Source organism: Solenopsis invicta, chromosome 10 (genome assembly GCF_016802725.1).
Source record: "Solenopsis invicta isolate M01_SB chromosome 10, UNIL_Sinv_3.0, whole genome shotgun sequence".
Taxonomy (NCBI): Eukaryota; Metazoa; Arthropoda; class Insecta; order Hymenoptera; family Formicidae; genus Solenopsis; species Solenopsis invicta.
Genome location: NC_052673.1, coordinates 17688891 through 17703207, shown reverse-complemented (window position 1 = coordinate 17703207; position 14317 = coordinate 17688891). Strand labels below are relative to the sequence as shown.

The 14317-nt window shown below is 31.9% G+C and overlaps 3 protein-coding genes and 1 long non-coding RNA gene across 4 annotated transcripts; 3 read left to right on the top strand and 1 right to left on the bottom strand.

Moving 5' to 3' along the window:
* The first annotated feature begins 1216 nt into the window (after nt 1-1216).
* Nucleotides 1217-4563, top strand: LOC105197744. Its single transcript, XR_850830.3, has 3 exons — nt 1217-2951; nt 3400-3556; nt 3868-4563. It is a non-coding gene; the product is annotated as an uncharacterized LOC105197744 (long non-coding RNA).
* A 2245-nt stretch (nt 4564-6808) lies between these two features.
* LOC105197747 (prefoldin subunit 3) lies at nt 6809-8549 on the top strand. Its single transcript, XM_011164257.3, has 3 exons — nt 6809-6982; nt 7556-8076; nt 8238-8549. The coding sequence occupies exons 1-2, from the start codon at nt 6899-6901 to the stop codon at nt 8033-8035; spliced, it is 564 nt and encodes a 187-aa protein (XP_011162559.1). The 5' UTR covers nt 6809-6898; the 3' UTR covers nt 8036-8076; nt 8238-8549.
* On the bottom strand, nt 8431-10634 carry LOC105197745 (c-Myc-binding protein). Its single transcript, XM_011164256.3, has 3 exons — nt 10442-10634; nt 9258-9379; nt 8431-9056 (listed from the first exon to the last, which is right to left on the bottom strand). Exons 1-3 carry the CDS (start codon nt 10442-10444, stop codon nt 8906-8908), a joined length of 276 nt encoding a protein of 91 aa, XP_011162558.1. The 5' UTR covers nt 10445-10634; the 3' UTR covers nt 8431-8905.
* Nucleotides 10635-11199: 565 nt separating this feature from the next.
* Nucleotides 11200-14165, top strand: LOC105197748 (transmembrane protein 267). Its single transcript, XM_011164258.3, has 2 exons — nt 11200-11600; nt 12204-14165. The coding sequence occupies exons 1-2, from the start codon at nt 11322-11324 to the stop codon at nt 12531-12533; spliced, it is 609 nt and encodes a 202-aa protein (XP_011162560.1). The 5' UTR covers nt 11200-11321; the 3' UTR covers nt 12534-14165.
* The last annotated feature ends 152 nt before the right edge of the window (nt 14166-14317 follow it).

Sequence of the window (14317 nt, the reverse complement as noted above, 5' to 3'; positions counted from 1 at the left end):
TATACAAATATTATAGCAGCGTATTATAATTAATATTCTATATTGGTTCTCCCGCTGTGCATGCTTACTTCGTGTGCTACTGTCACTGTGGAGATTTTGGCAATTATGTGTATCAAGGGTTAATGTGAGTATCGAGTAATTTGTAAATTACAAACGTTGTGTAGCGCGCTCGTAGCGCGCGCCTATTTTGCTAGTCAAATATAACATTTTTATTTTATATTTAACATAATTTAAATATTGTATGTACTTTTTCCTAAATTGTTTCTTTTTAAGAAAATAATTTATATCATTGTGTTTGTATGCTATAGTTTATAATTATAGTATATATAAGTTTTGTAATGCAAAAAATAAAACCAAAATTTATAGAAACAATTTATTATACTTATATTTTTCTCTTAAATTATAATAATACTCATACCATATGTATAATTTTAAAAAATGTGTTGAGAGAGAAAAAAATAATAAAATTTAAAAAAAATAAAAAATAAAGAAATTATAAGTTAAGAATGATCAGCAATATTACCAAAAGCCATTCAAAGTCTTGCTGTTGGTCACACTGTTGATTCCTATTAAAATTAATCGGAGTTGGTTCAAAGTTGAAGTGGCGGCCCCTTATAAAAAAAAACTACAAGAATGCGAAAAAATTATTGATATACTATATAAAAACTGCAGTTTTTCAATAGTATTCTAGTAATTTTTTCGTATTCTTGTAGTTTTTCTCCGTAAGGGGCGTCTACACCCACAGTGTATTAAAAATCAGATTCAATCAAGTTTTATCAATTAATATATATATTTTTAGATTGTTGTATCATAGGGCATCAAAAATAATTTTTTAGAAGTAATAGCAATAAAATAAATAACCCAAACAGCAATATTTATGATAAATATTATTGTCACACATAAGCCTAGTACACAGACTGCGCGCAGCAAGCTGCAAGAATACAAGACAAGTGTCAAGCAGCAAGCTTCGTTGATTGGCTGCTTTTTGTCCAAAATCCAAGACTGTTGAATTTTGGGCAAGTAGCAGCCAATCAACGAAGTCTACTCCTCGATGCTTGCCATCCGCTGCAGTCTGACCACTGCTGACCACTGCACTAGGCTTTACGGAAAAAAGGCCAGCGTGGCAGCTGGCAGCGTGGTCCAGTAGTCTGCAATGGCCGTTTCAGTTCTCAGGTTTTTTTCTGACTGTATCTGATTTTTAATACTGTCAGAAAAAAACCCGAGAATGGCTATTGGGGGGCAAAAGGCTAGTGAGCGCTTCAGAGGTTGTGTATCTTGCCGAGAGATGCACAACATCAAAACTCTGAAAAGCACGTGTGGCATGCACGACGCATAAAACACTTTCCTAGCAAGTCCTACTTCTACCTCCGCGTGGTGCTCCCTGGGTAACGCTAACAGAAGAGGGCAAAGGGCGAGTTGCCGGCGCCCTAAAACTGGCACTCCTCGGCTAAGGTATGGGAACCCCTACAGAAGAGTCCCTGGTCCTCCAGGTTGGGGGTTATACGAGAAGCTGATATGGTCTGACAATTTTTTTTATATATCATTGATAATTTAAAATTAATTCTGTATTAAGTTTTTTTCCAAGTATAAATTGTGTCTAAAACTTACAATATAAAAAGCATTATTTTATTTAGCATTTGATTTTGGAGAAATGAGTCATAAGTTTATATGTAATCAAATACTTAATCAAGTATTGATCATCAAGATGATGAAGCCCGATAAAGGGTTTAGCTAATTCCTAATTTTAAACGGTTTATACCGCAGTTAATTCTAATTCACAGGGATTTTTTCTATCACAGTCTATTGGAAAAAGCTATAAATGGCCGGATGACAAGGAGTTACGTTCGGGAATATACACCGAGAGTTTCAAAGCTAACTCTTAAATAATTTTTACAACTATTACTACTTGGTGTGTATTCTCAAATGCAACAACGGCAGGAAAGACAAGGTGGTTTAAGGAAACATCTTCCTCACGGGAATCATGAACCGGACTATCCGGATATCCCCAATCATGATGGGTGTTTACTCCCATCATGATCCCACAGGGATCCGAAAGCCTAGTTCGTGCTTCTGGTTTATATATGAACTACACCAAACACAAGTGCTTGCGAGAAACGAAGACACCTTTGTATCATTATAATTTCATTTCTCCGAAATCATTAAAGTTAAATTTAATAAAAAAACTTTAATTATAAAATTAAAACTATGCAATTTGTAATATTTTTCATTTCTTTTAACTTAAATAAAGCTGTTAACTTAAATATTCAACAAAGTAATAACCATCTCTTGGTCAATAACCGAACTAAAAGCGTGCGACACGTGCTGTGTGCATGTAGGACCTATCGTTTGTTTTCTGTTCCTGAACTCTCTGAATTAGTTGTACATACACTTAAAATGAAATAGGTAGATGTTTGAAAGTTAGCGAAAGCAAGAAGGAACGTTCCATTGCAATCTAGTGCAGGCATAGAAAACAAGCCTATAATCTCCGTTCCTTCGTTCCAAACGTTGACCAACGTTGACTACACGTGTCTCAAGAGACACAAATAAAAAATAAAAAAATTTGTTCCAAGCATATATTTAAAATTCCTATAGAAAAGAGATAATGTTAACGTCAGAGTGCAGACGACATCGGACTTGTATCACTTTGTATCGGACGACAACACTTTGTATCGGTTTTCATAATTTTCTGTAATTAGAGGACTCAATGATGACTGTAAATAAATTCCACACGGAGAAAGATAGTTAAATACTACTAATTTATCTATAATATATGTTAAGTTAGTATGTTACTGTTTGTATGCAAATTGTGCAACGTCAATTTGCATCATGATATTTATTGAATATGTCCAATCTTTATCTGATAATCCTTACTTTGGTACTGGCTTTGGTCTATTTGGCATTGGAGCTACCCTGTTGAAGAAAGGCATTCAGATTGGAACTGTATTATTCAGGTATAATGCTAAACCTCACACTTGCTTTGTACAACAAGCTTCCTCTGGTGATAATTTTGTCCAGAATATTTTATGTAATTTTTTGAGAATTTTTCAGATTTTTTGTATAATTTTATAACTTTCAAATTTTTTTATATAAATTAAAATACTTCCAAAAAATATTCCAAAAAATCTTTTCTCATAATTTTTTATATATGTTTATTATGAAATATCATAAGATTTATCAGATTTTTTGTTCTATAATTTGTGATAAAATGTTATAAAATCTAAAAAAATTAAAACTATTTTTTTTTTTAATTATGGAAAATCTCAGAATATTTTAAAATTCACATGTATGAAAAATTGTAAGAAAAGATGTATTTTTGAAAAATGTTCCAATTTGTGTACAAATTACAAGAAAAATTTTCATCAGAATCACTTGCTTATTTATATATTATTTTTTTATTAGGTGACATTATATGATCACTTTGGAGGTGCCATGTTGTGATAAGAGAAAGAGCATGCAAGAGATGCCTCTCTGTGGAGACTAGTTTTGAGCAGAGGGACACTGGTCACGTAACAACCAAATACAATTTTATTCTCAGCATAGGAGTTCATTTTTCCAGGTCAGAATACTGCCAGATTTTTCAAACATTTAGATCAATATTTTACTATAAATAAAATTATATCTAGATTATTTACATATTGTTTACATTATATTAACAAATATTTTTCATGTAGACAATACAACTAATGTAAATTATAAATTTGATAACACAATACAGAAAAAAATGTAATTAAGTTATAAGATCGTAAATATACCTGACTTTTAGCATTAAAGTAATAATATATATTATTGAAAATAAAAAATGGAATATAATTTTTATTATTTTTAATAAAATTTTAATCTTATAAATATTTCTCTTAATTTCTACAGATATAAGGAAAATTGGATAAAGATAGAAGGAACTGGGGAGCAACAGACTTTAGATCTGCACATGGGCATACCATGGGAAACTATACAGTTGACAGCGTTTGACAAAGACAGAAGCATATACTTCAATATTCTCGAAGAAGTTGAGTTCGTACAAATATTTACAGAATCGCATTACACAATATTGGGAAATCAGCAGCAATACTCTTAATTCGTATAACCGGACAAATGGCTCTGAACAAACACGAGGGCAAGACTATTGGCTATACAATTGGCGAGTTAATTCGTAGCGACCGTTTTGTTTTGCATGCAATGCAATTGCCGAATAAAAAGAGCGTCTTTTAGGCGCGAGTCGTCTAGACAACTCTAGTCCAGATCTACCCCGCTTTACTCGATACACCATAATTCGGGTCTATTAGGCCCAATAAAGTGTATCAGAGAGAAGGAATGCACGCCCCGAGCTAATGATAAATGCTGTGTCCGTTGGGCCGTTCGCGCGCGAGTGTATACGGGGTGCGGGTGGACACCTTAATTTAGATTGAACGTAGTTATCGAGACTATCATCGCTATAAGTGTATCGTGCATTAGAGAGCAGGCCCTTGAAAAATTTGTTATTGAGCTTTAATCTTTTGGTAAAAAAAATCTATGTCATCAAAAATATAAGTATAAATACACACATAATTAAATATATATAAAATACGTAATTTCTTTTTGTTGCATCATCCTTATTCATATGTATAGAAAAAACACAATTAAGATAACAATAAAAAGAAATTATAATAACTGAAAAATAATTAGAAAAATAACTATTGCATTGATTTTCTTTACAAAAATTATAATTGCAAGCACATTTATACAATATTCTATATATTACATATACAATTTTATACACTATTATATATAATTATATATAAGTAATACTTTTCTCATTTTTTTGAACTTTACTTTTTATAAAAAAAAAGAATGCAAAAAATTTTATCTATCTAATTGTTTTTCAATTCTTATTTTTCTTTACATTCGATTAAAAAAGATACAAGAGAAAGAAAATATATTTTAGATATAATTATAGTGAGAGATTATAATAAATATATTTTATAGAGGAGAAGAGGGTAATGGCACCCATTTTCATTTTATTGAATAATTTTGTTTATAATTAATATTTTCTATTGAAACTTGAACGATTACATTTGTTAAAGTGTTGTTTGGCAGATTCTATGCTCAAAGTAATGAGATATTTATTATTTAAGACGTGATTTATAAAAATCTAATGCCCTGCATAATCGGTGGCAGAAAAAAATAGTTGTAATATGGCTATCTATAAAAATAATTTAAAAAAATTAGTTTAGTTTAAAAGAAACACAGTATCTTGTTACAAAATTATGTATTTTTAATTTTCCATTGTTTAGAATTTTCCTGATTTAGAATTTTTCTGCATTCAGAAGCTTTAGAAATGCCATTAGAAATTTCATTAAAAATATTATTTTATTTCTGTTTAACATTAAACAACAAGTATAAAATGATGTTTTTAATGTTTTTAGACAGCGCTCTTTAGAATGACGATCGATTTATCGAAGAAATATTTTGATATAAAAATTTCACTTAAAAAGCCAAATTAATGAAATTCCATTTTATTGTTTCAACTTTGCATAACTCAAAATATGTATAGCCGAATAAAAAAGTAAATAACAAAAAATATAAAGATAAGATATAAAGAATTATTCCAAAGTAAATAAATGCGTTAATAAATTTGAAAATTTTTTTGTTTTGTTATCATAAGTGGTATATAGAAGATTCTATAAATTGTCAACAGAGTCCGCCACAGATCGGATAAGTGGATAAAATTATTTCACAAAACAGCGGCCAAATGACTCTGCCAAACTTATCCTTTTTCTTCTATCAAAAAAATATTCCACAAAGCATTTTTTTTTCGCTTGATTAGTTAATCAGCGTAGTTATTGCTATTATTTAGACATACAGAAAGCATATGCCGCGCTGATATGCGCTGCTTGATATGTATATGTATATGTATATAATAATAACGCCGCGCCGCCGCGGCGCGACATCGTTTTTACGTTTTCGATTGATCAAATAAATTATGATGGTGCGTTAACGAAGGTTTCGCTCACCAATTAGACATTGCGACGACATCCATCCCGAAGTCGATCTCGATTGACACATTCTGCAACTATGTTAAGAAAAGAAACGCAGTTAATACGGCGGAAGGGATTCCTCTGCCGGGCGGTGAAATTCGCGCGTCACTACTGATGCACTACGTGCAACAACGCTTCGCGTCGTAATCGCTCGAACGGATATTAAGAAGTATGCACATATACATACGCGCTCGAACGAATTGTAACGCTAGGTTTACTTATACTTATTTACCAATTAAATGATGCGCGATGCCACTCATTGCAGAGCCGGCCCGTCCCGCATCCGCCGTGTTCTGAAAAAAATATGCAAATGCAATTACGAAGGGGGAAGGGGGAAGGGGTACGTCTCCTAGCGCGGTCAACTTCACGTGACAAGATTGACACTACATTATAATATACTACGACACGCGCCACTTTTAAATTCACGTAATTTGATCTTAAATTCACGTTCATGAATTTTCCGTATATTGAACAACGAATAATATATGCACTTATCTTATAACAGTTATTACTATGACGCTAGAATGTTTTAAAAATAAAATAATAATTTTTTAACATTATGAATTTAAAACAATTTAAAACTTATAATTTTAAAATAATTTCTTTGCGTAATATATTTGATTAATAAATTTATAGCCTGGAAATTGTGCAGTGCATTCAGAATTTATTCATGTGCTAAAATCATGCTCTCATATGATTTTAGCACAGACTTGAACCACTTTTATCGGCAGTGTCATAAAATAAGATGCTATGTAGTACCAATTTCAAAAATGTACTGGCGGTAGTGTACGGGGGAGCATGCGAATCGTGCATCACACTGGTACGAGACGGTGCAGGAGTAGGAGATACAGGAGTGCACTTCGGGAGTATACAGGAACATCAAGATGGAAGACGGTGACAATAAAGTGGAAATCGAGTTAGGTAAAGATAGGAAGTCCTATGCCGGTATACCGGAGGCCGACTTCGTGGTAAGTGCAATGCATTTATTAACATTTAATTTATGTATACGTGCGCGTGGATGTCATACACCTTCGCTGAAACCCGGACTATTGTTCCCTGAAATTCCGGCTTTATCTGCTTCAATTCTACAATAAATTTTCATTAATCGTTTTCTCCGCGTGAAAAAAATAGATACACTGCAATATTATAAAGATATTGAGAAGGAAATCTCTTTGTTTTGTTATCGACAATTATAATTTCTTCTACGTATTGATTAATTAAAATTTTAATCGGTTTGTCGAACCTTATATGGTCATCAAAAACAGTCATACCATTTCGTTATTTTATTCTTATAAAAATTTGTTGTTTTTTAGTTATCTTGTTTTCTGATTAATTTAAACTTTATATGATTGAAGTATATTGCATAAAAATATTCTTGTGTTTACCTTTATTGGATCATTCATAATTATAATTAAACATAATTTTTTTATTAAATGAAATATATGTACATATATTCTGTAATTATAGAAAATTTATTAAAGCAAATTTAGCAATAAATTTTCTATGATTTCACATTGTCATTCATGTGTCACACATTTCAGGACGATGTCGAGGCTTTCATGGCAAAGCCAGAAAATGAATCTGTAGACAAGGTACTCAGAAAGCTCGACGAGAGCCATGGAAAGTACAAGTTTATGGAGTTTAACCTAGTCAACAAACGAAGACGCTTAAAAACACAGATACCAGATCTAGAACGGTCTCTAGAGATGATTGAGAAACTACAGAGTGAGAAGAGTAGTTTAGAAACCCAATTTCTATTATCGGAACAAGTTTACGCGAAAGCAATAATACCGCCAACAGACAAAGTATGTTTATGGCTGGGTGCTAATGTCATGCTAGAATACACCTTAGATGACGCGCAAGAAGTGCTGACCAAAAATATTGAGGCAGCTAAGAAGAATTTAGGATATGTAGAGCATGATTTAGACTTTGTTCGAGATCAATATACCACTATGGAAGTGAACATGGCACGTATCTATAATTGGGAAGTGAAGCGCAGACAGGCGGCGAAACCCACATGAAATTTATCAATCTTGTACTTGAATTTGCCTAAAATCAAGAGGTAATTTTTTGAAAATAAAAAAGCTTTCTATTCAGTTCGATGAGCCAATCTTTCTGAGAGAGATCAATTCCTTTCATCTTAATATTTAAATTTCTCTTATTTTTGACTCTTTTTCATTATGTATTTAATGTTTTATTTAATTACATATTTATATATTTCAGAATACCTACTACAAAATATTTACCACATTACGAAGAATAAACTTTGTCAATAAGCAGCACGAGATATTAAAATTTTCAAAAAAAGACTTAGAACTTATTTGATTATCAACTTCGTCACGCATTAATATTTATCTCACAATATAAATACATCTATACATCTAAACTTTTGTAACATTGCTAACTAAAAATACTATTTTTTACTTTCACATATTGACTTTATTTGCAATATATTGTACAAATCCCAATAAAAAATTCCATACTGATTAAGGCAATAAATGATATATTTAAGAATATACGTATATTGTAATAAACATAAAAGAAATATTTATTTCTGAATCCTGAGATCTATTCTGTACAAACAACGCTTGACATTGATTAAGTACACATGTCAAATACTGCACATGATAAATTTGTCCTTAGAGAAATAACCTAACAGTTAAATTATCATTTTCTTAAACAAAATTACATGAATAAATGGACATATATATGTGTAGTGGAATGTTTACACGTAAGCTTAGTAATTTATCTTATATTCTAATTTTCATAAACGTCTTATTTTATTATATTAATAAGGCACATAGTCAGACTGACTTATAATAAAAGTCAGTGTCCAAAAAAAATAATAAGACTAGCATGAACTCTGATCGAAGATATGTTGTCCGTCACAGTTACTCAACTGTTACTTCATCTGTTTGTTCATACTTGACCAATGTTGCTTTTAATTCAGCAATTTTAGCTTTGGACTCCTCTAATTCTTTCTTCAAACTGTCAATTTCCGAATTATTATCTCCAACACCACCAAGATTTTTACGTATATAGCTGTAGTATATATAAGGAAATAATTAAATGTTTTTGATAATAGTACACAATCAGAAAGTAAATATTTTTGCATACTATGGGATGAAAGCTATATCAAGTTCATGTTTCACGTGATTAAAAACTTGAGTATTTCTGTCTTTTAAGATCTCAACTAAACAATATAAAATTAAAAAAAAATCTTTGTTAATAAGAAAAGGATACTCTAAAGCATCAGTTGGCTTTTCAGGTTCTTCATAGAGTGAGACAAGTATCTTTGTTAGGGCATCCATGACACCAGATCTCTCCAGATACTTGCGAAACTCCTCTCTTTTGGCAGTGACCGACTGTAAAGCAAAAAGAAATTCATTATTTTGATAATGAAACAAAAAAACAAGATAATAGTAAGATCTGTTTTTTATCTGAATTTTTTGGACCATTCTCATCTTTTTTTTCTTTTTTATTCAAAAGATAGATTGAATAAGAAAATGGACAGAAAAGATAATTTATTGCTTGATCTAGTAAACTAATGCATAATATATATCAATTCTAAATATATCTTAAACTTAAGTAATTAAACTTTTTATACTACATGGACGAGTAAGATATCTTTGAAAGACATGCCTTATTTTTATGATTTCTACTAATGTAGCTTAACTTTAACCATTTGTGCATGCAATTCAACAGAAGGTGTTTATTTTCTTTGAAAGACCAAGAGCGTGTATTATAATTATATATAATTTTTTCAAATAAACAACCATACACATACTTTCTAGAAAAGTTTAAGTATAAATAAGAAGTTAGAGGGAAATTTTTTTATTCTTAAAAAACAATAAAATTCGTAAAAACAATAAAAATTAATCAGATCTAATTAAAATCCTAATATAAATAGAGAAGACCAAAAACAATATGTGCATAGAGTTAAGCTTAGATTAATTTACCTTCCATTTTTTCTCATCTTAAAAATTAGAAACAAATTAATCTGATAAAAATAAATAAATTATAAACCAATGACTGTGGTTGTCTCGAATTTTTAATTTATCTTTATCACCCCACGTACATTCCTTTTTTTGATGCAATAACTTCCAGCCCCTCCCCCTCCCCCTCCCCCCGCCCACTCGCTCGTCCGCCCGAAAATCGTTCTAGAATTTTCTAAGGAAGAAAATAAACCCCATCCGCCGTCTTCTTAACAAGGGGATCGCGAATTCAATGCATGTTAATATCAGAATCGGCTATACCATTCGTGTATTATAATTATGGCCGATACTGGGGGGGACGATCGACGTTACGAAAATAAAACAGAGGCACATAAACGACGCGTAAATCGTTTCAAATCCAGCACGAGGCCGGCGATCTTCCTCACAGAGTGACGAATCAAGCGATTGACGGCTAATTAATTCAATAATTACCATTGTTACGGCTTTCCGAACGGCTTTCTCGCTTGAGTTTCGCTTGAGAGAAACTGTCCGATGGGAACGATTCGCTGGCAGTGAACAAAAAGCGTAGTCAAACCTAAATCAGCGTTAGCGCCCGTCTCTTATCAAGCCATACACGTAAATAGACGGAACATGGCGTTGCTAAACGTAATTTTCCCCTAGGAATGGAAAAATTTAACTTGACCATTGACATGATATTACCAAGAACAGCTAGCCCTACATAAATTTCCGGTGTCAAATGGGAACGTAGCAGAGAGGTCTCTGTAAACGATCAGCAGTATTACCAAAAGTCATTAAAGTCTTGCTGTTGGTCACACTGGTGAGTCGGTACCGTTGATTAAAATCAAAGGGTGAAGAAGGTAGTCCTTAATATTCTAATTTAAATTCACTTTCGTAATTTCCATCAAGTTGCGTAATTCATAATCGACTTCATGATTGCTATTAAAGGTGGTTATAGTTCAAAGAAACTGCGTTCGTGGTTTTGTGCGCCACGAAAGTTGACCTGCGCGCGCGAGTTCATTTGGGGCACGCGTTCGAACGTGTCCGTTATCGAAATATATTTTTGTTGTAACCGCCGATTGCATCAATCCTAATTAGCCACCGGGACAACCACCGCCGTCCCGAGCCTTGCATTTACTTTTGAAACTCGCAACTTGGCTACACAGTCTCCAAATCGTCAAAAAGGAAGGCTGGTGCCATACGAACGAAGAGGGGCGGGCTGGGGGGGGGAGGCACTTGCGCGCGCCGTGCGCATAACGAAGATGGCGGACTAACAGTAGTGGTGTTTGGTTTACAATCGTCTCCGAAATTGATCCAAAACGCGGTATTCCGTTGCGATTTAATTACGTGCGCAATGTGGCGCGACCTTTTGTCACGCGCCCTTCTAACGTGCGCGATCGGCGCTTGCTCGATTCTCGGTGACATCGGGCTCAAGCACGGCAAGAATGAGTCGGCGCGCGCGGCGTTTGACAACGCGACGCACGCAACAGTAGGCGGTCTCACGTGGATGTTGATCGTCGTCCTCTCGCGAAAGTCGATCGTGCGCAATCTGAACAGTATATTCTCTTGCTTCCTGCTGGCGTCCTTTATTGATCTGGATCATTTTATCGCGGCGCGCAGTTGGCATATTCATGTGAGTAACGAATGCAAGGCATTCGAGAGAATTAGTTTTCAAGAATTTACCTTGAAATTTGAGTGAGCGTTAACGATAAGCGAAGAATATAGTAATGTTGATATTAGTTCTTACATATGTATGGAATTTATTATCAATATGAGTATAAAATGTTCTTTCATTGAAATAAACTCGTCTAATGTCAAAAAAAAAACATTGAAATCTTGTAGTTCTTTAAAAGATATCTTATTAATGAGCTTTAAGATATTTCCAGATGTCTAAAAAGATTTTGCCAAAGATTCTAAAAGAATTTCTAAAAGATATCTGAATGATATCTTAAAAAAATAAATGAAAAAATTTTGCATTTAAAATTATTTGAAAAAATGTGCAATCTTAATTCTTTAAAACTTACAATGTAAATTATTAATAAAGTTTTTAAATCGTGATATCAAATTGAGTCATTGAAGAAACTATGTGCACAAATATAAATTGAATTAATATATTATAAATAATATTCACAATTCTTGTTACTTAATTTATTTTTTGTATGTATAAGTACTTTTGTAAATTCTCATAATAAATTCTCTTTTTTTTTGTTTTTATTTTTAATCTTCTATTTTTCAGGATGCCACACACTTGCAAAAACGGCCCTTCCTGCATTGCACCACCATTCCTATTTTACTCTGGATACTTTTTATCTCACTCTCCAATGTTTTTCATTCTCCTCTATTGGAACACACTTCCTGGGTGATACTGGCTGCTTTCCTAAGTCATCACATACGAGATGGTACTAGAAGAGGCCTGTGGTTCTGTCCCTTTGGATCTACCCATCCTATTCCTTACTACTTATATGTGAGTCTTTGTATGTCCCTTCCTTATATATTACATTGGCTTATGAACCTGCATACGTTTGTGCAAAGAAGTAATGATGATATTATTCTCATAGATATATGAGACTCATTTTATTAGAATGCATATTTTACAAACTAAGTGTTGAAACAATTGGATACCTTTTTAAAGATACATATGAGAGCTATTAAGTATTTAAGTACCAACTAAGAACAATGGTAGTTCAATCGATAATAAAATACCAATTTTTCTAGTTTAGAGTTTTTGTATGTGATTAAAGATGGCAGGAAGAAAAATTAAAATAAAGCTCTCTGGAAGAAACAGACATTTTTAGACATTAACTTAATCATAGATTTGCTTTAATAGAATTTTTTTTGTTATTTTTATTAATTTAATTAAAGAGCATTTAATATTATGAAAAAATTTACAATTAACTACTTTAATAATTCTTACATTATATAAAAGACTGTGAAATGTATAGTACAATTAAAATTGAGAAAAAACTAACAATGTTTATAATGGATCTATGTGTCCAAATATTTTCTATGTAACTATATATTTTCTAATTTTTCAAACTGTTCTTCTTGCTCTTCCTGTCATCCTAAAATACTGTAAAGAATTTGTTGTGAAAAATGTTACTTTATCCTGCAAGATATGAACCTGAATCTTTTTACATTCTATGTGGATGTCTTGGCCAGTTGAAGCGTCTTAATTCTGGCTAAGATAATATTTTTTTGCAACAAATTCTTTATAGTATTTTGAAGTGGAGAGAGGGATTATATTAATGCTAACATCTTGTAAATGTTAGTATTAGTATTATTAAATTAACAGTTTAATGTTATGATGGATGTGATAAGAAAGATCTTATAAATGCTAGTTAGAATTAATATTATTAAATTGATTATCAATTTAATATATATTGTAATTTTATTATTCTGATTTAATTTAAGAAATGTGTGTTTCAAGACCAAAGAGCAATTTAAAGGATTAGAAGATATATATAGAGTCACATAGGAAATATTGTTTGAGCATTAAGATTTGCTATGACTATTGTCCACCTTTCTCGATTTTAGTTATGTTACACTCCGTTTTATTTATTTTATTTGAATAGATATTTTATGATTTTTTAGTTATTTTGTTAAACATATATTTACACATATTACATATCTAAAAAATGTACAAAAATAGTTTCAAGATAATATATTTTTGAAATCAAATTATTAAGATTTAGGATTTGTATAGGATTGTCTTACATATTTTTCTAACAAATGCATATATGTAATATTACTTAAATTAATGATCTTAATCTAATAGTCGCAAAAATTAAATGCGACTGTGTTGTTTGACAATGATGTAATATACATGACATCAACGATGTTACATCGTCGCTCGCTTGAGCGAAAGGGAAAGTAGGAATAAAATTTTTCCAAGTTGCGGATGACAACTCGACTTAACATATCCGCATGACATGTACATATTTACAGCTGCAATGTCGTTGCAGCTGTGCGTGGTTTATGTACGAATCCCACGTGCGTTTGTTTTCTATGCCTGTATGTACGTTCAATGCACCGTACATTTTTATGCGGGATACTAAGAGTACTCGCATACTTCGAAATATTCTTTCTGTGTGCAGGAACATAATTTTGTAAGCAATAATAAATAGTAAAACTATTTAACGCTTACGCGTTAATAATGGCTACAAACAATGTTTAATATATTGTCATTTTTATTTTTAAATGACTCGGTCTTATACACCTTAAATCAAATCATTCCTATTTTTTCCCGAAACTATTGCATCCTGTTTCACAATAATGATTATTAATTTATATAGGCAAAACTTTATCGTTTCTATCGCTGTACTAATTTTTCATTAATATGTTCAAAAGAAA

Coding starts and splice junctions, on each gene's coding strand:
- LOC105197747 (XM_011164257.3), top strand. CDS start 6,899: ATGGAAGACGGTGACAATAAAGTGGAAATCGAGTTAGGTAAAGATAGG. Junction 6,983..7,555: donor TACCGGAGGCCGACTTCGTG/GTAAGTGCAATG, acceptor CACACATTTCAG/GACGATGTCGAGGCTTTCAT.
- LOC105197745 (XM_011164256.3), bottom strand. Junction 9,057..9,257: donor AAGCCAACTGATGCTTTAGA/GTATCCTTTTCT, acceptor TATATACTACAG/CTATATACGTAAAAATCTTG.
- LOC105197748 (XM_011164258.3), top strand. CDS start 11,322: ATGTGGCGCGACCTTTTGTCACGCGCCCTTCTAACGTGCGCGATCGGC. Junction 11,601..12,203: donor CGCGCAGTTGGCATATTCAT/GTGAGTAACGAA, acceptor TCTATTTTTCAG/GATGCCACACACTTGCAAAA.